The sequence below is a fragment of the Protopterus annectens genome, chromosome 10.part0 (genome assembly GCF_019279795.1).
Source record: "Protopterus annectens isolate FY-2018-M chromosome 10.part0, PAN1.0, whole genome shotgun sequence".
NCBI classification, from domain to species: domain Eukaryota; kingdom Metazoa; phylum Chordata; order Ceratodontiformes; family Protopteridae; genus Protopterus; species Protopterus annectens.
Window position 1 is genome coordinate 1,446,382,058 of NC_056744.1, and position 24,762 is coordinate 1,446,406,819.

At 38.6% G+C, this 24,762-nt stretch overlaps 1 protein-coding gene across 1 annotated transcript in view; it reads right to left on the bottom strand.

The window, feature by feature from the left end:
* The window catches only part of LOC122814298, an 89,674-nt gene that overhangs the window by 20,062 nt on the left and 44,850 nt on the right, over positions 1–24,762 (bottom strand). The window contains exons 9-10 of the mRNA XM_044086886.1: positions 2,915–2,947; positions 2,789–2,818 (exon numbers count right to left, since the gene is read on the bottom strand). Coding sequence (XP_043942821.1) covers positions 2,789–2,818; positions 2,915–2,947 — 63 coding nt within the window. The remainder of the gene's footprint in view (positions 1–2,788; positions 2,819–2,914; positions 2,948–24,762) is intronic.

Genomic DNA, 24,762 nt, shown 5'->3' on the forward strand with positions numbered 1-24,762 from the left:
TACTGGTCTCACACACCACAGGACCTAAAAGGTACAATCCAGAAAACAGTCTGTACAGTTCAGAACTCAGAGATAATCCATTGAAGAAAGTAATGGAGCACCTGTCTGCCTACCTTTACTAGTCATGTCATATTTTATACTCTGGTACAAGCCTGCACTTACCAATCCTTATATTACATACTAAGCAAAGTACTTGGATTTGTAGCTGTTTACATTTACAGCATGCAAACGTGAAGGAGGTTGCTGTTCCCTCATTGTCTTATACTGCAGGACTGCAATAGTTTCCTTTACTATTTTAATATTTTGGGGTAAGAGCATCTGGCTCACAATCGAAAAAAAAAATTAAAATGACAAATTTTCTAATTCACATTTATTAAGGTGCTTGAACCTAAGCTTCATTATAAATAAAAACAAATAAACAGATGCACATTTCTATAATAAATAACAAATAAAATAACCACTAAAATTAACCATAAAAGAAAATTAATGGTGAGATTTCAGCAACCTCTTAAACTTATCTAGTACCTGTAACTACTTCACTCACTGTGGATCGAGTCCACCTGTACAAAAAGGCCAGTCACCAGTGGAGTCGCTCATGGATCAGTCTTAGGCTCGCTCCATTTTGACATCTACTTCTCTGAAATCAAGGTGACCATCAAGTGCCTCTTGGTGACCACATTTGCTGATGTTTGCAAAATAGGAGTAGTCATTGAATCCCCCGGTGACACTAATGTTTTCCAAGAAGGGCTGACACACAGAAATAACTTGTTTCAGAGCCATGGACTAAAACTAAATGCTAAGAAATGCATAATAGTACCTTTCAGGAAGTCATCTACTCCTGATAACTATTATACTGACAACACACCCCTAAGAGTCGACCCAGTAGTCAGACTCTTGACGTCACATGTAGACAGAAATTTATCCTTTGACCATCACATGCCTACAGTAGTGAGGAAACCATTATACGTTGTGCAACTTATAAATAAGGGTATGTCATCTAAGTCCAAGGAGTTCATTGTTCCACTATAGTCAGCATTCATCACGCCTACCAATGAATACAATGTCCCTGTTGGTATTTATCTAACCAGGCACATCCAACAACTGGATGGTTCCTCACTAAAAGAATACAGGAAGTAAGTAACAAGTTCTATGTAGACTGTCTCAAAGCCCTATCTCTGTATTCTGTCTCTTAGAAGCTGTTGAGGGGAGAGCTACGCCTTGCATGCAAGGCATCGTTGGAACCCAACCCTGATGGACCTCCTACATATCTGCAAAACAAACATCACCAAAATTATCCATTCTAAAGACTTAAACCTTGGCTATGATATAAATAAGACCTGCTGGGGAGACAATATATAATCCAGAAACTACCTCTTCTCTGGAATTAATTTCCCCATCCATGTGAAGCAGAGTTCCTACCTAACCCAATTCAAGTTTAAATTGGATAAACTGGATGGGGAACAAGAAATTCATCCTTGGTTTGGCACCTATGTCTCTAATGTACACAAGAAGCCTGTAAATGTTTCTTTTTCCAAGTCACTGCTTATACTTATCAAGGGTTCTGGAACTTGCAGATATCTGGGATCATAGCTCTCAGCCTTTCATCTCTAAAATGAGGAACACTAGCCCTCATAATGTGGAACAAATGGGCAAAATGTGTAACACATACAAATGGCTTACTAACAATTTCAACTAGGAAGGTCATATGATGATTAAAATATGCTGGTTTTACTTACAAGGAAGATCTTTTAATGAATTAATATGATTCATTTCTATTTACAATGGATTTCACTTAAAAAATTCTAACACTGAATGTGTGATAGAGCCTCTCAATGTGGAAGTTTGAGGAACTTCGAGGAACGTGAATTTTTTAAGACCCCAAATGAGGTACGTTCCTTGTAATGAGGTACACTTGAGAGGTATGTCTGGGATGCATGGCTAAGTTTAAAAAGGCCCCAGTGGTCAACAACCTAGTTCATACCTATGAACCTATAAATAGGTCTTGCAGAGACAGGGTGCTTGATGAGAAAAAAAGCAGCCACAAGATGTATCCAACATACTCTAGAACCTTCAGTAAACCCATGGATGAGGACTGAAAGGGACTCGTAAAGATGTATGAAGCCAAAGCCTCTTGCAGCTGAGGAATCCCAAATTAAGGAGGGCCACGTAGACTAACACTAGTCAGGATTTTTGGATTTCTGCTCCAGCTTCAGAAAGGTAACCCCCCTGCCCCAGGAATGGAATCTCCTCAACTCTAGATAATGCATGTTTCTTGGCAGTAACTTTTTCATTTAGAAAGTGACAATGAAGCATTCTGGAAAAAGGCATTTAATAAAATATACAACCTTAAACCATTATAACTATTCCAATCAAAAGAAAAAGTCAAACTCCAGCACTTCTGATTGCACAGTATATGGTGTTGTGTCCGCCTGTTATATAAACTCCAGAAAAAGAAACAAAGAGACTGAAACAAAAGAAAAGAATTGAGACAGAAATAATTTTAACTTTATCTGTCCATTCATCTATAACCGCTTTTCCCATTTTTGTACAATTTAACCAGCCACCAATATGAGCATCTGAACTGTTATATCAACAAAGTTGAAAACAAGTAGAAGAGATTTGTTGGGGAGTAAAAGAAAGAACTCAAGACAGAAAAGGGCAAGACAGGAAGGGGAAATATCCACTGGACCTTTTCATGGAGAAGAAGAAAAGGAACCTTATGCTCTTTTTGCAAAACCCTTAGGTTGGCTTTTTTTTACTTGAACAGATTTTATTGGTATACACTCACATGAGATGAAGGCTTCTGTCTCTGGTACATCTAAAAACAAGACAACAAGAAGAAAAAGTTATAGCAGCAATTCCTAGTATGCAGGAAAATACACATACCTACGGATTGTTGGAAAAAAATCCTTACCTAAAGGAATAGAGGAAATTCTGGAAGCCAGTCCTTGAAATGAAGCAGAAATAATTAATTACAGTTCTTACTTGCAGTGAAGACTTACCAAATGCATACAAATCAATAAATATTTTTCAGCTGTGCAATATTAATAAATAATTGTTTATTCATTTTCTTGGAAAATTTCAGTAAGTATGGTGTCTTCTACACTTGAAAACAGGACACCACTGAATAGTTGTTTTGTCCTCTCTGGTCTGCTGTTTCTTTTTAAGTTTGTTTCCTTTCATCTGGTGAACCATCAACCCGTCTACTCATCAAGCTGTTCAATGCTGTTGCAACTGATGTTGCTTTCCTCACAGTCTGAATTGGGAATATGGAGGCAAACAATCCCTCAACAAAGTATCATCACTCTCAGATCCAATGTAAAATCCCAGTAACAATGACAGTGACCGTATTCATGATCCACAGAGTGGGACACCATGAGATACAGTCAACACAACAACAAAACCTGGCAGCTGGTGAATGGAATGGCTGAAATTTGAGAAGGAAGATTGGTTGCCATGATGGAATGCAGGAGCATCTTCCACTCTTCAGTTGCTGTCCCACTCCAGTGCAGTCAAATGCAATGTCTGGCTTTTTTTTTTTTCATTTGATGGGCTATGGCTGTCATTTTTTAAACTTGAGTGGCTCTTCCCATCTGTCCAACATGAATACTATCAAACAAGGGAAGGGGACAAACTGAAAAAAAATGAATGAAAATACAAAGGTCCTTAATCTCAGTAACATGGTCCTGGCAACGATCATTTATCAGTGCTTAGAAAAGGTTTTTCATTTGTTCCTACTCAACCAGCGAACATCACTAAGGTTTTAATTGACTTAAAACTATATGTTTGGAAGTTGAATCTACAGTTTGCATTACATAACATCCCCCAGTTCAGCTAAAAACAAGACAAATTTAGCCACAGAAGTACATACAATCCTACACTTCATAATACTATTCAAGTCTTCCATGATATATGCAAAGAAGACTTAAGAATGAAATTAGATAACGGACCAAAAACATACAATTTATCATTAAAAGAAAAACTTGCCTTAAAAGACTTTCAACCAACAAAGAAGTATTGGTCATGAGAGCTGACAAAGGGGGTATGACAATATTTATAAACAATGTTGACTACAACATGGCCATTAGAAACCTCCTAGCAGATTTAGATTGTTATGAGAAAATCACAGTTGAAAAAATAAACAGGAGTTTTTCAAACATTGACGCAAAGTTTTTGACCTATTGTGCCAAGGAACTTTGACAATGAGGTATGCACATTTCTGAGAAATGATCAGCCCAAAATGGCTAGACTCATGGGTATACCTAAAATACACAAACACAGGTTCAATCCTCCATATTAGACTAGCAGTTGTGGCTGATCACTACAAGACAGAGTCAATATCAGTCTTTCTTGACTATCATCTAAGTCCGGTTGTCTAAAAGTCTGAATTCTACCTGAAAGACTCACAGCACTTGTTGGAAAAACTTAGTGACACTGGGAACATCCGTGATGATTGTGTCTTTGTATCATTTGCTGTAGTCTCTTCATACACTTGCATTCACTGGACACAGGCATTGACTTTGTTAGAAGTTATCTTACAAAGTTTTCTGAATTTGACAGCAACATGGTAAACACTATTTATATCTTGTTGGAAGTGGTTTTAGAAAACAACTTTTTCAAGTTTCAGGGGAAATACTATAAACAAAAAATGGGAGTTGTTATGGGGGCAAGAGTAGCCCCTTTGTTAACCTGGTAATGGCTTGGTGGGAGCAGGCTTACCTCAAACATTTCTCCTTCTTTGAAAATGTAGTATTTTACAGGATTTACAGATGACTTCATTTTCTATGGAAGGGAATCAAAGTAGAACTACATCAATTGTTTGACTTTATTAATTCCATTTCTACAGTTCAGTCTGAGTGGTGTAGGAAAGGCCATCAATTATTTAGACATCACAGTTTCCCTAGAGGAAGGAGGGGTCCAAATGGAGAGATGAAAAGTCGGCAAGCCAAGGAGAGTAGTACTGCTGAAATTGAATTCATGCTCAAGTCTTGGTGAGTACCTTCACGGGGTGGACCCTGTTTTTCACAAAAATCTCACCAAGGCAACACTGATATATAGACTGTATTTGTATAGCATATATTATGGACAGAAGTAGGCCAAAAGCTAAAAAGATAGCTGGGTGCACGAGACCCAGGATAAAAAGTGCCCAATCCTGGTAGGCGCACTAGTGTCAGGACTGGAAAACATGACAGTGTAGAATCCTCAAAATACGGAAACATTCCTACAATGGAGCCAGGCCAGGCCCAGGGGGAGGATGGCCCCCCTGTTGTAGAAGGAAGTAGCACTCCACAGAAATCACAAAACTTGATAGGCCAAAGAAGAGCTATAATGATGATAAAGTGGACTATTGAGGATATGAAATAAATTATGTATTGTCACTATTATGCAAAAGGCTCAGAATTTCCAGACACAAGATATTCAAAAAGATTAAGAGATAAGTTAGAGGAAAGAAAAATACTTCCACAAGAAAAACTGTCAAAAGCTTCAAATAAAAATTTGGGTCATTAATACAACAGATTATTGAAAAACAGTATATAGATCAAGAAACTTTGATCTGTTTGGGAAAAGAAGCATCTGAAGTGGTACGAAAATGTAAACATTAAAACCAAGATATTTCTGAAAAGTATAAAAAAGAAATATGGACATGGGAAAGATAGATTTGATATGGTGCAATATTTATGTAAAGGTGAAAGCCAAATTAATCAAAATAAAGAAGGCAGCCTGAAAGATATTCGAAGAGAAATACAGGGAAAGGCATCCAGATATGGAAAATTTCACAATAAATAAAATAATATCACAAAGAGGGAATGTAGTGAAGTTATTGAGTGCCTGCAAAGTGATGGATTTGGGGTAGAACGTCTAACACAGGTTACATCACAACATGATGGAATGATTCCCCAACGTAAGGAGAAACAGGAAGATCAGGAGACATCTGAAGAAGAAATATGGCTATGGGAAAGAAAAAGAGATTTAATATGGTATAATATCTAAGCAAAACTAATCAATACAAAAAGAGCAGCACCAAAGATATTTGAAGAGAAATACAGGCAAATGAATCCATTCATGGAAAACTTTACAATACAGAAAATAAGGGGACAGAGGAAAAGTAGAAAAGAAGATTGGTAATGGAGAAGTTAAAGAAATAGAAAGTGAGGTCATGAAGTACCTCGAAAATGAAAGACTCAGTGTAGAAAATCTAATTCAGAAAGCACCACAACAGGACAGAGCAATGGAACTCCAAATTAAGGGGAAACCAGTGGAATGGGAAGCAATTAGTCAGGTGCCATATGAAGATATTTTGGAGCCTTCCACAGAAAACCAGTATAAACATCCACTTGAAGCTGGACAACAAGGGAAGGCACAGGAAACTGTGAAAACTGACGCAGTTACTGTTGAGCAGTGATAGGTCAGTGAGCTCTCATATGACAGAGCAAAGGATGGCACAGGATGAAATTGAAGATAATGTGCCACAGGAAGATGCAGAAGAAATTTCTATAGAATGCTCACAGGGAATGGAAAACAAAAACAAATGTGCCCTCAGTCTAGAAGAAACCGAGCTAAGAGAAGAGTTACTTGACTTAATAGAGATAGATATATTAAGATCAATGAAAGAAATAGACTGCAGAATGTTAATAAAACCCAAAAAGTTAGAAGTTTGATAAAACAAATGAACACAGTAATTAGGATTGTCCATAGAGATTCATACAATTTACTATCGAAATGTTTGGTTTTGGTTTAAATTGCCATTATTTCAAATGCCAAATGTTTTGCCGTTCGAAATAATGACAATTTAAACCAAAACCAAACATTTCAAGCGTACACAATGTCGCCCCAAATGATCGACACATTTGAGTTGACACTGTCGCCGAAAATGTGACGTGATACCTGTATAGGAGCTGATGTAAATCAAACTCCTATATGACACATCACGTTTTTGCTGGGAGCAAGCCCCCCTGCACCCCCTGGGGGGCTTGCACCCCCCCTACACCCCCTGCTACTAATATATTCCAACTCTGGGATAAGACAATTATGCAAATGCACTACTGCATTCACATAAGTGTGTTTGACTACAATACACTTGTCATTTTCAACAATAAAACAAGAAAGTGATTCCACAGCGGAATATTTTATTAAACAAAATAAAACAAGTTCAAATGCAAATAAAATAGTAAGATGAGCACTTTCAGCCTTAGGCCTTCATCAGATCTGTAAGCATTCATTCATTAACTCCATTTATAGTGAGAGTGCCCAATCAAATTCATCTTGTTAGGCGACGCCTTCTCGGTATCAGCTTTAAAGGAACAAGCTCATTTAAGCCTGGGTTTTTATTAGCTCTCAGATCTGCTATCCATTTGGTCTCTTCAAGTTCAGTGACTTTGTTTAGATTTCCTTTTCTTGCACCATACTGCACTACTTGGAGGGCCATAAACAGGAACGGAAGATTATTATTTGCCATTATATGCTTACTCAGTGCATTTGTAGATGTTCTATTCCTAATGTCTCTAAAGTGCGAACAAATTCTAGTTCTAAAATGGCAGTTCATCTTTCCAACATAGAAGCAGGTACATTGTGTGCATAGTACTACATAAACCAAGTTTTGAGTCCCACAGTCAGCATATGTCCTCAAGTAATATGACATTTGTGTAACAGGATGCTGACAATATTGATTCTGCATTATATATGTGCATGCTTTACAGTGGCCACATTTATAGGTGCCTTGTCTATGTATCAAAGTCTTTTTCTGTTTTCTGTTTACATCTTTACATAAAAGTTGTTTTAAATCCATCTTATTTTTATAGCAGAAAGTAGATCTTTCTCCCACTAATCTTTTTATAGACTCATCTGCTGTTAATATCTTCCAGCTCTTCCTCATTATATTACAAATTTGTTTGACATCTTGACTATATGTTATTGTACATCTCATATTCCATGTTTCACTTCTCCTCTTATGGTTGTTGGCTTTTTGTGGATTTGCAGAGTAATATGGCTTCCCTTTTCTACTTCTCTGCTGTTGTACCTCTGTAGTCATATCATCCAATTCCTTTTTATTGTATCCTCTACTACTCAGTTCATATTTTATTTCCAAAATCTCCTTTTGATAAATGTTGTCTTCAGTGTTAATTCTAGACTCTCTCAGGAATTTACTTTTGACTAGCTTTGGGAATACATGTCTTGGATGCATACTCGACTGATGTAAAATGTGATTTTTCCAGCATTCTTTCCTAAATGTCCTTGTTTCAAAGCATCCATCTGCTTTTCTTAGAATGCTTACATCCAAGAAAATTAATCTCACTTTTGGACCTGTTAACTTCAAAATCCAAAAAGTCTGTGGTCCTCCTCAGGTAGTCAATGAAGCTGGATAGTTCATCTTCTCCACCATTCCCTAATAGGAAGATGTCACCCACAAATCTCTTGTAGTACATAAGTTTATTCTTCCATTCATTGCTGTCTGTAAACAAAAATTCTAGCTCCCATTGAGCCATAACTATGTTTGAGCATGGCCACTCCCCATTTTTGTATAAAGTATAGGTCATTCTATATGAGGACATTAGTTTCTAATATAATTTCCAGCAGGGAACATACTTTCATAATTTCCACAGTAGTATATTTACTGGTCATGTTAAGAAACTTCCTAATTGACTGTATTCCATAGCCATTTGGTATAACCGTAAAGAGACTCCTTACATCCATAGTTACTATTGACACATCTGAATGTATTGGATTCATTCCACAATAAGTTGATAAACCAGATAAGAAGTCTTCTGTATCTCGCAATACAGTCTCCACTTTTTCCAATGCTCTTTTTAATTTTTGTTCAGTATAAATAGATAAGGGCTCAGGAGCCCATCCAGCTCGATACTATCAGTTGCATTGGGGGGGGGGGGTCTGTCTGTGCCTTATGGATTTTAGGTAGTCCTTTTATTACAGGTATGACAGAGTCCTTCACTTGAAAATACTCATATAACTCTTGAGTAATAATATGCGTGATCATCAGATCATACATGGCATTTTCAATATTTAACAAAATCTTATTCAATTCATAATTTCATATGGACCTATAGGTTGTGTAATCACCAAGTAGCCCTAACATCTTGGATTCATACAAATCTCTATCCATAACGATGATCACATCACCTTTATCTGCCGGTCTTATTATAATATCTGTATTATTCATTAGTCCATGCAAAGCTTCTCTTTCTCCTTTGGTTAGATTAAAAAAACTGCTATGGTTATTCTTCTTTCTTAATTTGTAAACATCTTCTTCACATGTCTTAACAAATGGTTCCAATATTGGATGTAATGGTACCATTAGACTCATTTTTTAAAATTTATTGTCTTGAGTCTCACTGTTGACATTGCTGTCTTGACTATAATTGAATATTTATTTCAACGCTACATTCTTAGCGAAGTATTTAATGTCAAATACAGGTCTATATTACATGAACGAGCGATCAAAATGTCGAGTACAAGATACTCGGCATACTTTGATCGACCATTCATGTAATCGGAACCTCTAAATGTTGAATTTTGGAGTTCCGAAATGTTTTGGTCGGCCTTCCTGGTGAGTGTAGCTTGTGATGTAAATATGCTACACTGTCAGGAATGGCTTCGTAAGAGGCTGCTTTATTTAATATACCAACTCCGAGATCGCTGTACATTGGGGAAAAGGCAATTTCCCGGTAATCGCTTGCACGATTACCGGGAAATTGCCCTTTTCCCCAATGTACAGCAATCTCAGAGTTGGTATATATAGTTAGGACGGTGTGGGGGTGACGCCCCCCAATTTGTTTTAAGAGTATGTGTGTTTGTTTATGTGTTTGAGTGTTTGAGTGATGTGAGTGTGTAGGGGTTTGTATGAATTGTTTGTATGTGTGTGTGTTGTATGTTTGGAGTGGGACAAACAAAATTTTTCGATTTTGTTTTCTTCAGTGATTTTGGGTTTCGATGACATGATCGAGCGATCAAAGTATGTCGAGCATGCTGTACTCGACATTTTGATCGCTCGTTCATGTAATATAGATGCTCAAATACAAACTCATTGAAACGTGAAGGCATTGCTGGAATAAATGTTAAACCTTTATTTAATACTTTACCCTGCATTTCTGTTACCACATAGCTGGATAAATTTATAATCAGGTCTGCCCCCTCTGATATCATGTTGACATTGTCCGTTTCTTCCGATCTCAGCTCAGAGATTGGTTCATTTGCTGTATGTCTCTCTGCTTCAAGAGAATCCGGAATTTCTGAAAAAAACTATGCTGCATATGTCTTTGGATATGCTCCTTCTGGCCATATATTATTATCTTTGCCTACAGATGGTTCGGCTACAACATCACTTGTTGTCACTCCGATGATAGCATTTTTGTTTCTATCCATTTCTTTCATATTTGTCAGTGGTATATTCGTATTAATATCCAAGTTAGTTCTTTGTCTAGTGTTTACATCAAAGTTATTATTGTTCTCTCTTTCAATGTTTACATAGTTACTACTAGAACTACCTTCGCCTGCTCCTTTAAAATCTGCTCCTTTAAAATTGTTTGGTTCCCATCTCTCTGTTATCTGTTTTATCGGAGCTTCACTGCCAGTATTCCATTCTGTGGCTTGCTCATTCCTATTTTCTTGGGCCACACAAAAATATTTCATTGTTGGAAGTCATCAAAGTCACATTTCAATTTCTTTATTTTTAATTTTTTCAATTTCTCATCATAGTTAATTAGAGTTAATTGCAAGTTAGTGAATTTGTTAAGAACAGATTCCGGAAGTTCAGCTTTCTCCAACTCTATTTGTTTCTGTTCCAAGAAACTTTCTACTCCCTTTTCCATTGGTGTAAAATATTCCAAGAGCAACCTAATATAACTAAGACTGGCATTCATATTAATCTCCTGCCATTTAGCTAATAGGTCCGGATATACATTGCTATAAGAGCTCAATGACACTTGTCATTTTGCGAACGACATTCTGATTTTCGGCAGCATACCTGCAGACAGAATGTCGTTCGCACAAATGATGGTAAACAGATTCATGCGATATAATAGAAGTAAACAGGATATATTACTGTGCAACTAAATTAAGAACTGATAAAGTTCTACCACACGAAAACAGGGTAGTGAAGGAGACAAAGGGGAGAAATCGAAAACCATCATGGAAGCATCGAACAGAGAAAAGATAAAGCAACTAAGACAAAAAGTGTCACTGTTAGAAGAGTATAGAAGAGGGAACAGATCAACAAAAATACTCAGAAAGATAGATGTGATCAAAGCAATGCACAGTATTAGAACAGATCAGGATCTATCATGTACTATCGCAAATAATAAACTAAAAATCTCAGCACAGACGGAAAAACTTAGAAGATACATAGACAAATATAAAGGAAAAGTACAAAATAAGCAATTTATTGATGACCTAAAAAGTTTTATAGAGAATGGGGAAAGAAGGTAAAAGGAATTGAAAGACCACCAAAAAAGAAGAAATAGATACATTTTGGAGAAGTATCTACGAAGATCCTGTGGAACATAACAAAGATGCTAACTGGATAGAAAAAGTAAAAGAAAGCATAAGAAGTTTAAAGGTACAGGATATGAAATGGGATGAAGTAACAGCCAGAGATTGAAACAAAGTTAAGAAAAGCTTCTAATTGGAAAACCCAGGCCCAGATACAGTACCTAACTTCTGGTTAAAAGTATTAACATCTTTGCACAAAGATTTAGCCATGAGTAAGAATTATTTATATGTGTACCACAAACAGACAGCAACCTGGCTAACAACAGAAAAAACAATGCTTCTACTTAAGAGTGAACCTGCAAGCTATCCTAAGAATTATAGACCAATACCTTGCCTTCCTACGACATATAAGCTATACACTGGAATTGATGCTGACAGACTTTATAGTCATTTATAAGAAAACTCAATTATGGCAGTAGAACAAAAGGGCAATAAAAGAAAACCATATGGAATAAAGGATCATTTGCTGTTAAATAGTCATAGTAGAGAACTGTAAAAAGGGGAAGATTCTAAGTATGGCATGGATTAACTATAAAAAAAAAACATTTGATAGTATCCCACATACATGGATAAAAGAGTGCTTAAAAATGTATAAGATACACCCTACACTGATTGACTACATTACAGTGACCATGAAGCAGTGGCAGATCACTTTACAATTAAGCCATGATAAAGGACAAATTATTATTTCAGGGATAAAAATTCAAAGGGGGATATTCCAGGGTGACTGTCACTGCTGCTATTCTGCCTTGCCATTAATGCATTGAGCTGTCTACTTAACAGCTTAGGTCATTGCTATAATTTGGCTCCTAGAAACCAACAAAGTGTAAAGACTTCTCATCTACTCTTTGTTGAAAATTTGAAACTGTATAGTTCATCAGATGAGGAACTGAAAGCACAGCTTCAAGCTGTCAAAACTTTTTCAGATGATATAAGAATGTCCTTTGGTCTTGATAAACGTGTAAAAGCAACCTTTAAAGCAGGAAAACTGCGGCATCAGGAAAACATCAGTTGGGGACAATAATGTGATATAAAAGAACTTGAGTAAGAGGGAGTGTGTAAATATTTGGTAATTGATGAAGGATCAACAATAAAACATGAACAAATGTGAATAAAACCTAGTAAGGAGTACTTCAGAAGACTTAAAGTAATGCTGAAAACAGCATTGACATCTAGGAACAAAATATAAGCTATAAATCAATTTGTTCTTCCTGTCCTAACCTGCAGTTTTGGCCCCAAAAAGTGTTGAATAGATTAGATAGGAAAACAAGAATGATGCTTCATGCTCACCAAATGATTTATAAAAATCAATGCATACCAAGATTATACATTCCCCATTCTAAAGGAAGGATGGGCCTTCTTGAAATTGATTACATGTATAGATCTGCAATCATGGGACTTCACACATATCTGCTGACCTCACAAGACCCAAATGTAGTGAAAGTTTTGAAACATGAGGAGAATAAATCTAAGATGACTTCTCTGCTTAATTTAGCAGAAGCATATTGGCATCAAGCAGGAATGGAAATCAAACCAGAAGTAGATAGAAATCAGGCAGCTACTGAATGTGCCAAAATACAAAAGAAAGAATATAAGGCGAAGGACCAGATGAAAAGGCAAGAAATGTGGAAAAAGCACAAATATAGTTGCAAGTATAGAAAACTTCTGGAAGGACCTCATGTTTATTAGGAAAGAATGCAGGAATAGTTTAAGAGAGGTGAATTTAAACCAAGAGATGAAAGGTTAATATTAGCAGCCCAAGATAGGGGGCTATGTACATGTTGGTTTACAAAGTCCATTGAACATGTGGGAGAAACAAATATATATGTAGGATTTGCAAAACCGAATTGGAAACAGTTGCACACCTCACACCTCATTGCTGGTTGCAACATTCTAATGGCAGAAGGACTGTATACTAAAAGGTATAATAATGATTTGAGACTGCTGCATTGGGGATTGTGCAAACATTATGGTACTGAAGTGGCGGAAAAACACTGGAAACATTAGCCACAAAGCATCATAGAAAATGATGAAGTTTACATCACATGGGATCATCTATTACCAACAGTTCAAAATATAGATGCTAGAAAACCAGATGTAGTCGTCCAAGAAAAGAAGACAAAAGTAACATTGATCATTGAAATTGCCATACCCAGTGACTACAGTGTCCTGCGCACAGAGAGACAGAAGGTCATAAAATATTGGGATTTGCAAGCAGAAATGAGAGCAATGTGGAAGAAAGATACCCAGATAGTTCCAATAGTAGTAGGAGCAATGGGTCTTATAAAAAAAGAGTCTACAATCATATTTAGATATGCTACTAATACATGTAACTCCATATGAATTACAGAAGGAGTCATTACTGGACACACTACGGGTGCTGTGAAGAGCATTTTTGGCTGACATCAAAGAGTGAAACAATACAAATTTCATGAACTTTAATAGTAGTTTGACTTAGGAATGGGGTTCATTCCCATCATGCTATTAGAAGCCCAAAAGATTTGGAGAAATTAAAAAAGAAGGAGAGATTTAAATAAAGTTAAGAAAAGTCTCTAATTGGAAAACCCAGGCCCAGATGCAGTACCTAACTTCTCATTAAAAGTATTAACCTCTTTGCATGAAGATTTAGCCATGAGTAAGAATTATTTATATGTGCACCTTGAAGAGACACCAACCTGGCTAACAACAAGAAAAAAATGCACCTACTTAAGAGTTAACTTGCAAGCAACCCTAAAAATTATAGACCAATAACTTGCCTTCTGACGACGTATAAACTATACACTGGAATTGATGAAGACAGAGTTTATAGGCATTAGAAGAAAACTCAATTATGGCAATAGAACAAAAGGTCAATAAAAGAAAGTCATATGGAACAAAGGATTATTTGCAGTTAAATAAAGTCATGGTGGAAAATTGTAAAAAGGGGAAGAATTTAAGCATGGCCTGGATTGACTACAAAAAAGCATTTGATAGTATCCCACATTCATGGATAAAAGAGTGCTTAAAAATGTATAAGATACACCCTACACTGATCGACTACATTACAGTAACCATGAGACAGTGTCAGATCACGTTACAATTAAGCCATGATAAAGGACAAATTTTATTTCAGGGATAAAAATTCAAAGGGGGATATTCCAGGGTGACTTTGTCACCACTGCTATTCTGCCTTGTCCTTAACCCATTAAGCTGTCTACTTAACAGCTTAGGCTATGGCTATAATTTGGCTCCTAGAAAACAACAAAGTGTAAAGACTTCTCATCTACTCTTTGTTGACGATTTAAAACTGTATAGCTCATCAGATGAAGAACTGAAAGCACAAATGCAAGTTGTCAAAACTTTTTCAGATGATATTAGAATGTCATTTGGTCTTGATAAATGTGCAAAAGTAACCTTTAAAGTAGTAAAACTGCAGCACCAAGAAAACATCAGTTTGGGACAAGAATGTGATATAAAAGAACTTGAGCAAGAGGGAGTGTATAAATATTTGGGAATTGATTAAGGATCAGCTATAAAAACTGAACAAATGTGAATAAAACTTAGTAAGGAATACTTTAGAAGATTTAAATTAATCCTGAAAACAGCGATGACATCTAGGTACAAAATCCAAGCTATAAACCAGTTTGCTCTTCCTCTGCTAACTTACAGTTTTGGAGTGACTGACTGGCCCCAAAAATGTGTTGAATAGATTTGATAGGAAAACAAGAAGGATGCTTCATGCTCACCAAATGATTTATAAAAATCAGTGCATACCAAGATTATATATTCTCCGTTCCGAAGGAGGGATGGGCCTCCTTGAAATTGATTATATGTATAGATCTGCAATGGTGGGGCTCTACACATATATGCTGATCTCACAAGACACAAATGTAGTGAAAGTTTTGAAACATGAGGAGACTAATCTAAGGTGACTTCCCTACTTAAACTAGCAAAAGCACATTGGCGTCAAGCAGGAATGAAAATCAAACCACAAGTAGACAAAAATCAGGCAGCAACTGAATACAAAAGAAAGAATATAAGGTGAAAGATCAGACGAGAAGGCAAGAAATGTGGAAAATGCATAAATATAGTTGCAAGTATAGAAAACTTCTGGAAGAACCTCATGTTGATCAGGAACGAACGCAGGAATGGTTAAGGAGAGGAGAATTCAAACCAGGAGATGAAAGGTTAATATTAGCATCAGAAGATAATGGGCTACGTATACATTGGTTTACAAAATCCATTGAACACGTGGGAGAAACAGACAAATGTAGGTTTTGTAAAACAGAATTGGAAACAGTTGCACACCTCGTTGTTGGCTGTGACTTACTAATGGCAGTAGGGCTGTATACTGAAAGGCATAATAATGTGATGAGATTGTTGCACTGGGGATTATGCAAACATTATGGTATTGAAGTGGTTGAAAAACACTGGAAATATGAGCCACAAAGCATCATAGAAAATGGTGAACTCTACATTACATGGGATCATCCATTACCAACAGTTCAAAACATAGATGCTAGAAAACCAGATAGAGTGGTCAAGGAAAAGAAGACAAAAGTAGCATTGATCATTGAAATTGCCACATCCACAGACTACAGTGTCCTGTGTACAGAGAGACACAAAGTCATAAAATATCAGGATTTGCAGGCAGAAACAAGAGCAATGTGGAAGAAAGATACCCAGATAGTTCCAGTAGTAGTAGGAGCAATGGGTCTTATAAAAAATACATGTAGCTCCATACGAATTGCAGAAGGAGTCATTACTGGGCACATTGTGGATGCAGCAAAGAGCACTACTGGCTAACATGAAAGAGTGAAACAATACCAATTTCATCAATTTTAATCGTACTTTGACTTAGGAATTGGGTCCATTCCTGTCACAGTATTAGAAACCCAAAATATTTGGAGAAATTAAAAAAAGAAGGAGCTTTTCAATTTGTAAGCACATTTTTTAGAAAAAAAGACCTCTGTTAATCAATACCTACACAGGAAAAGTCAACACTCCTTTCATATGAAGAAAGGGGTGATACAAAGACAGTTCATCAGACTTAGTAGGGTCACCAGTAAACAAATTATTTTTGAGGAAGAAGCAGAATATTTAAAATCACTTTTCTTCCAAAAAGGCTACAACATTGACTGGCTTACAAATATCATCAAGGAAATATTTATGCAAAGATCAAACACAGCCAAACATATTTTCATGAAAAATCAGCCCGAGAATATGGGAAACAGGGAAGATGAGTTGACTTCCACAAATACTTTATTGGTTAAATACGCCATGGCTTTTCCACTTCCTGTTTCCAGTGACATGCATTTTATCAGAGACATACTCAGAGACAACTGGAAGATTGTTTTAGGAAATGGTGAATTAGCCAACATTACTGGTGACAGTCCTTCATATTCCTACAAAAGAATTTATAACCTGAGATCCATGTTAGAACACCATCAAAGTACACCATCAGAAACAAGTACATGTGATACTTTCAAATGTGACAGGTGTAAGCAGTGCCAATTTATTAGCAACACTTCTAATGTTCACATCAAGGCAGTGAATTTAAACCTTTGGGCGAGAAGCAGATATAATTGTGAGTCACAAGGAGTTGTTTACTTGGCATTTTGTGATTCCTGCCCGGGATTCTATGTCAGAAAATCCGTGATAAAGCTGTTTTTTTTAATAAACATCTTTATTAAATTATCACGTATGACATAGGCAATCTTGCATTTATATAAATGAAAACAAACAACATTGACACCACTTAAGTCGCAAACATTATACATCACAGACACCACTGAAACAACTGTAGTTGCAAACATTATACATCACTTATAATCTATCCAGTCATTGTCTGCTAAGCATTATATGGCTCATTCAAATCCTGCCTCTTAAGCCTTGTCCCTTCTCTGCATATACTGTTCCCATAATTCCCATTTTTTCCTATGTAGTTTGTGCCTTCCCTTTTCTAAAGATCCCAATTCCAGTTGTTTCATCTGTTACTATATTCACTACTTCTAGTAAAGTTGGTCTAGACTTTGATTCCATTTTCTAGTAATTGCTTTCTTGGCAGCCACAATAATTAGACTCAGCGGGGCTTTACTCTGTCTAGGAATTCTGATTCTGTAATCATAGCTCAAAAAAATAATCTCCCCAGTCAATCCAATCTGCTTACCCAGCATCTCCAACAGAGTAGACTGCAGAAAGTCTGCCATCTCATTACATTCCCAAAAAATATGCTCGCAGACACCTATTTCTTGCCCGTCACACCTGCAACATTTGGTGCTACCTGAGGAAAAAATCTTTGGAGTCTACTTAGGGTATAAAAATACCCATGTAAACACTTCCAGGCAAAGATCCTAAATCTTCTAGACCTTGTTGCATATTTGGGAGATGTACATATATCCCCCATTGTCTCTTTGTGAATTGCTTATCCAGTCTCTCTTCCCAATCCTTTCTAAGCTCCTCTGATTGATTCTTATAATTATCATGCAATATTTTATATGCTCTACTAATTAATCCTTTTTAACAGCAGCTTATGTTCTAGATTCTGATAAAAACTCTACCAGTGCTGGTCTTTCATTTAAGATGCCCCTATTTCTTTCTCTTTGCCTATACTCTGATATCAATCCTTGATAGGGAAGGAAATCTCTAACCTGCAGTCCAAATAAATTCTTGGCCTCTTTCCATTCTATTACTTTTCCCTTTCTAGTTACTTGCTCCCAATACCTTGTTTCCTCTGCCAGTTTTCTCCAATAAATTCCAGCCCCCTCTTGCCTATTATCTGTATCCCTAACCACAGTCATCCCTATTGGCAGAATCTCTTTTCTCCATTCTTGTGCTGGTTTAGTTCTTAGGATCATAGGATCATAGGAGATTACTAAACTAATGGCTCTGGGGCCCTTACAAGCCTAGCCAAGAGTTTATCCCCAAAAAGGAAACTCCAATCAGCACCTGTCGTCCCTATCAATGAGGGACACAGGTGGATCCCCTGGGACAAATTTGTGGTTACCCATCCAATCATCAAGGTTGCTCTTGAAGAGGGTCAGATGTACTTTGTTTGATGTGTATGTGGAGTCTGTTCCAGAGACCGGGCAGCCATCTGTCTCTCCAGCAGGTTTTGTTAATGTCACATATTAGATTTAAGCCTTTCAATTGGGTACTACGCAAGGAGTTAGACTTACAGATATGGAGCATCTCTAGTAGAGCAGGGTCTGAGATTGCTTTGTAGGCGAGACACAGATCACCTCTGAGCAATCTGTATGATACAGAGTAGAGTGATAGTGATTTGACCCTGTCCACATAGGACAGATGTTGGAGGCCATGGATTGTCTTTGTGAGGTATTTCTGTGGCCTTTCCAGTTGGTGCAGGTGTTTGGAGTGCTATATATCAAATGGGGTATTGTACTCTATTACTGGCCTAATGAGAAACGAGTACAGAGAGGTAATAACCTCCTTTTTTCTGGATGCAATCCCTTTAGTTATGAGATGAACCAAGTAAAAGGCTTTTCTGACCACTGCTATTACATGATGGTCAAATGTGAGATTGTTGTCAACTTGTGTACCCAGGTCTCTCACCAGAGGTTGTGTGCTTAGAGGGGTTGCTGTTAATGTGGTAATCAATAGGGGGCTGTATTTTTGCTGAATGGCATGATAATACATTTTTTTGCATTTGACTTAAGGCCATGACTTTGGCACCAGTCATTTGTTGCTGTGAGACCCTCTTGAACTACAGTATGTTAACATAATTTGGGGAGTCAATGACAGCACCCAACTTACAGTTGTCCACAAACTTGGTCAGCCACAGGCCTTTTGTCTTTGCCTGGAACTCTGAGAAGTAGATGTCAAACAATAGGAGTCCCAGGACAGATCCCTGGGGGACACCACTAGTGACAGGTCTGCTGTTGGAGGTGGTGGCACCTATTTTGACCTTGTGGGTCCTATCAATGAGCAAGGTGGCCACCCACCTGATGAGATAGGGATTTACACCAAGTTGTATTAGCTTTTCGATGATGGCTGAGTGGGGGATTGTGTCAAAGGCTTTGGCCAAGTCAAGGTAAGCTGTATGTACTGATTTTCCCTCATCCAGTGCCTTGGTGACAGTCTCAAAAAAGGCAACCAGGTTCAACAGGCAAGATCTGCCCTTGACGAATCCGAACTGGGTGGGGTTAAGTGCTTGGAGATTGCCTATGTCCTTCTTTATGAGGTCCATAATAATACACTCCATGATCTTACAGATACGCTCCATGGCCTTACAGATCAGACTTGTCAAGCTAATGGGGCGATAGATTCCAGGGTCAGTAGTGGCACCACCTTTGTGCAAAGGGATGACAATGGCAGTTCTCCACTCTGCTGGAATGAAGCCTGTACTTAGGCTGTTTGAATAGGGTGCTCAATGGTGAGACTAGTTCTTGCTGGAGATGTTGCAGAATACAACCTGGGATCCTATCAGATCCCATGAAAGGTGTGTTCTTTGCCTTGGATAGGGTCTTTAACACTTGATGTACAGAGATGTGAGGTGCGGGGCAAGTATTGGGGATGTTAAATGGGCCTTTGGGGGGACAGGGGGTGAAGTTTGTACTGCACCTATCTGCTAGCAGGTTGGCTAAGTCAAGGGGATCAGTGTAAATGGTACCATTAAGAACTAATTTGGAACAAACCTGGGTTTTGCCATGGAGGTTTCTGACATAACTGAAAAAGGCTTTGTGTTTAGCCTTTGTTTCAGAGGCTAGTTTTGATTTATACTTGGCTTTGGAGGTTTTCACTAGTGATCTAATTTGCTTGTTGAGGTTAAGGAGGGAGTTTTTCCCAATTGGGAATTTGTGCCTTTTTACCCTTGGACAACAGTTTCTTCCTTTTGTTGTAAAGCCTGTTGATAGAAAATGTCCACCGCATAGGTTTGTGTTTCCTTGAGCAGCAGGTTTTAGTTCTGTTGGGTATGGCTGAGTCCATGCAGTTGTACAGGTGCTTGTATGTGGAACTAGCATACTGTTCAGGATATCTGTGTGTATCCTCTGAGCAGGGCAGTGGTGTGAAGCTACTGATACCCTCCCTTAGAAGGTTGTAGTCAGTTTCTGTGAAGTTTTTTAGCCTGGTTACAGCTGAGGGGGGGGGGGGGTTGGATGGGATAGACACTTCAAATGAGATAGACTGATGGTCTGATCTCACCAGGGAAGAACTTACTATGGGGGTGGTGCAGCGGTCACCCATGTTGGTGAGAACCAAGTCTAGAATGCTATCTGCCCTTGTGGGGGATGAGACAAGTTGGCCTAGTGTGTTAGAACTGATGAAGTCAAGGAATCATTGGGTGAGTGCATTAGAGCCGGAATAGTTTACCCAGTTTATGGTGGGGTAATTGAAGTCACTGAGGATCAGAGTGTTAGGGGGTACCTTGATGGACTCAAATAGGTCTAGGTAGGAGGCGTGGGTGTCCTGAGTCATGGAAGGGAGTCTATAGCTGGCTATAACTTGGATGGGTGTCTTGCCAATTGTAAATTGCACCTGGAGATGTTTTAATGCATCATGCTGGCAAACCAGTCTGGAGGTGTGCTTGTCTTTAATGAAAACTGAAACTCCACCACCTTTAGTCTTCCTGACCTCATTTTGGAGTCAGAATGTGTGGAATGAGGTATAGCCTGGTAAGGCAGGGGTGCTCTCTGCAGCCTTGAACCAAGTTTCCATGACTGCACAGATGTCAGCATCTTCCAGTGCTAGGAGAGCCCCCAGTGAGTTCATTTTCAGGTTAAAGCTCCTAGCGTTAAGCAGCATGACCTTCAATTTGCTTTTTGACAGACTTGAAAAATTTGTTTCTGGAACACTGCCTAAAAAGGCACAATGGGGGAGGCAAGAGCCTTGGCCAGAGTCCTGAATTCCAGGGGTGACAAGTCAAGGCCATCTCTGGTAAAGCATCGAGGCCTGTCAACCATGTCATCTCAGGCAAAAAGATACTGGATCCCCTTGGAATGACACCAGAAACTAAGCCAATTGTTGAAGTCAATTATTTTTTGTTGGTATTGTGGTGAAGGTAGGCTGCTGCTTAGGGCTACCAGCCTGGGACACATACTCTGACAGCTCAATCATGTCTCTCTTCATATAGTCCAGGGAAGTACATCTCAAGTCATTCACACCAACACGAACAATGACAGTCATACTTGTACCTCTTTGCTGTATCCAGGACTGTTTTTTAAGTTTCTGAGTCCCCCACACCTTTCTGTGTTGGAGGGAAACCTTATAGCTTGTCAGTGGGAATGGTAAGCACTAGGTAGCCTATCTACCACAAGAAGAGTGGTGTCTGGTCCAGACATTGTAGTTTATTGGCCGTTTGGGCAGTTTTTCCATCCCTTTCAACTTTCTGGTTTAAAAGCCCATGTTTGCATGGGTTTGCACTTGTTTAAGCTCCACGGATCCTGTTTTGGCATCCTGTAGACTACATGTACAACTGGAAGGAGAAAGAAAAACTTTGTGCCTCCATTTTGATTTTTTCAGAATTTACTGCTTTCTGCACTTGCTTTAAGTCATTTTTTAATTTAACTGCATTTATTTAAACTGCATTTGCTTTAATACTGCTACACACTCAAGTGTGGTAGTTTGCACTGCATTTAAAGTGTTTTTATTACTGTTTTAGCTTTTTTTGTTTTGCAAAAAAATAAACAAAAAAAAGTTCAAAGCTTGTTTCCTGCCTTTCCTGTAACTAGTCAGGTCCAGATACAGATTTGCTGTATCCTGGACTGTTTTGTAAGCTTCTGAGTCCCCCAGACCTTTCTGTGTTGGAGGGAAGTCTTCTAGCTTATCAGTGGGAGTGGTAAGCACTAGGTAGCCTATCTATCACAAGAGGAGTGGTTTCTGGCCCAGAAATTGTAGTTTATTGGCAGTTTGGACAGTTTTTCCATCCCTTTCAACTTTCTGGTTTAAAAGTTTGTGTTTGCATGGGTTTGTGCAGGTTCGTGCACCGTGCAGCAGCGCTCAGCTGAGGTAAATTATTACCGGTGCCAGAAAGTCTGCTGTTCAATTTTTCCCTTAGAACGTGCTTGTTCTTTACTTCTTGCACTTCAATTAGTTTAATCGACGAGCACTTTAACAGGCTTTAGTAGCATTTATTGTAACACACTTAGGTGATATCAGTATTAGCTGTTCCTATGCAGTGACAGCACCATTACTTATTAGTTATGACCACCCCTCTGGGTGTAACTGTAGGACAATTTCCTGTGCTTTCTCCTGCTAGCCTGGTGCACTTGGGCATTCTGAGTCAGTGTAGCAACTGTCTCATGTATACAGACAACCCTCTCCTCTTACCTCCCAACACTCATACATGTGAGAGATGCACTTATATCACTTAATTGGAAGCAGTGCACTCTCCAGCCAAGACCGAACTAGCTGGTCAAGAGGAGAAGGTCAACACTTGCAACTGACTACATGGAACACACAGCCCTCCAAAACACCAGCCATCACAACTCACACATAGAAACACAAACCGTACACCCACCTTTGCAGAGGCACTCAATAAAAATCTACTCAAACAACAGAGACCCCCGAGACAGAAATGCACTTGACCACCACAACACAACACCAACCTCCAAACACATAGCTCATCACCATAGTGTGCCCCTCAACCTAAGCCCTTAAGGCAGAACATTTCACCCAATGTACTAATCATAGGAGACTCAATAGTGAGGTACACTGATGTTCCACTCACTTGAGCAAGGAGAAGGTGATGGTTAGTTGTCTATCAGGTGTAAGGATCCTCCACATAATACATGCACTCAGATCACTCAACAAGTACAGATATGACTCAGTCATTGTCCATGTTGGTGTGAATGACCTGAGATGTACCTCCCTGGACTACATGAAAAGAGATGTGATGGAACTCATGGATTATGTGGCACAGGCAGGTATGACTCTAGCCCTGAGCAGTATTCTACCATCACCCAGAGTGATGCCACAGTATGAGCATAAAATGATTGACTTCAACAGTTGGCTGAGTTTCTGGTGTCAGTCTGAGGGGATTCAGTATCTGTTTGCCAGGGACAACATGATTGACAGACCTCGATGCTTTGCCAGAGATGGCCTGCATCTGTCACCCCTGGGATTCTGACTACTGGCTAAGGCTATTTTCACCCCTATAGTGCCTTTTTTAGGCAGTGTTCTAAAGACCAAAATTCTACCATAACAGCTACAAACAAATGTAATCTGGGGGTCATGCTGCTCAATGCTAGAAGTCTAAATCTCAAGATGCATTTGTTTGAAGCTCTCTTCAAAATGGAGAATACTGACATCTGTGCTGTAACAGAGACCTGGTTTAAAGAGGCAGAAAGCACCCCTGCACTCCCAGGCTACAACTCATTCCATGCCTTCTGACCCCAGAATATGGCTGGAAGCTCCAAAGGTGGTAGTGTCTCTATAGTCATAAAGGATACACACACACATCTAGACTGGTAGCCTAGCATAATGCATCCGAGATACTTCAGGTACAATTAACACTGGGTAAGATGGTGATACAAGTTATAGCCTGCTACAGAACCCCAGCCATGTCCCTTGACTCTCACTTTAACTTCCTAAGCACCCTGGAATCTATCAAGGTCCAGACCAATACTCTCATACTGGGCGACTTCAACTACCCTTCCATCACCTTGGAAAACTATTCTAGTACCAATGTACAGGCCCAACGCTTCCTGGAATTTTATTAATTCCAACACCCTGGACCAGCTCATTCTGACCCCCACTAGAGGAAGCAAAATCCTCAACCTAGGTATCACCAACAGGGGAGACCATTGCTCCACACCTATAGTCAACTCGTCCCTGGTTAAATCCGACCACAAACTGATCACCATGGAAATCTCCATCTCACCTACACCCCCTGCTAAGGTGACCACTCTGAAAAACTTCTCCAAAGCAGACTTTGGGCTCCTAAAAACAGAGGTGGCTAACTTCTCAGCACCCATGCCAATGGAAAATAGCTGTATGACTGCCGAATCATACACCAATGCACTGTACGAGCACGTACACAGATGCATGGATCTTGCCATACCAAATAGAACCAAGACGTTAGCCTCCAAAAAAAGGAAGCCAATCTGGTGGTCCCCAGTCATCAATAAACTCTACAACAGAAGGAAGAAACTATTGCAAAAAAAATGAAGTCACAAGACTGGAAAAACTCCCTTGCCAGACTCAACAAAAATTTGAGATCCCTTATCAAATCCTCTAAAGCCAGCTATGAAGGCAGAATTGCAACTGACAACAAAAACAACCACAAAGCCTTCTATAGGTATATCAAGAACCTCCAAGGCAATA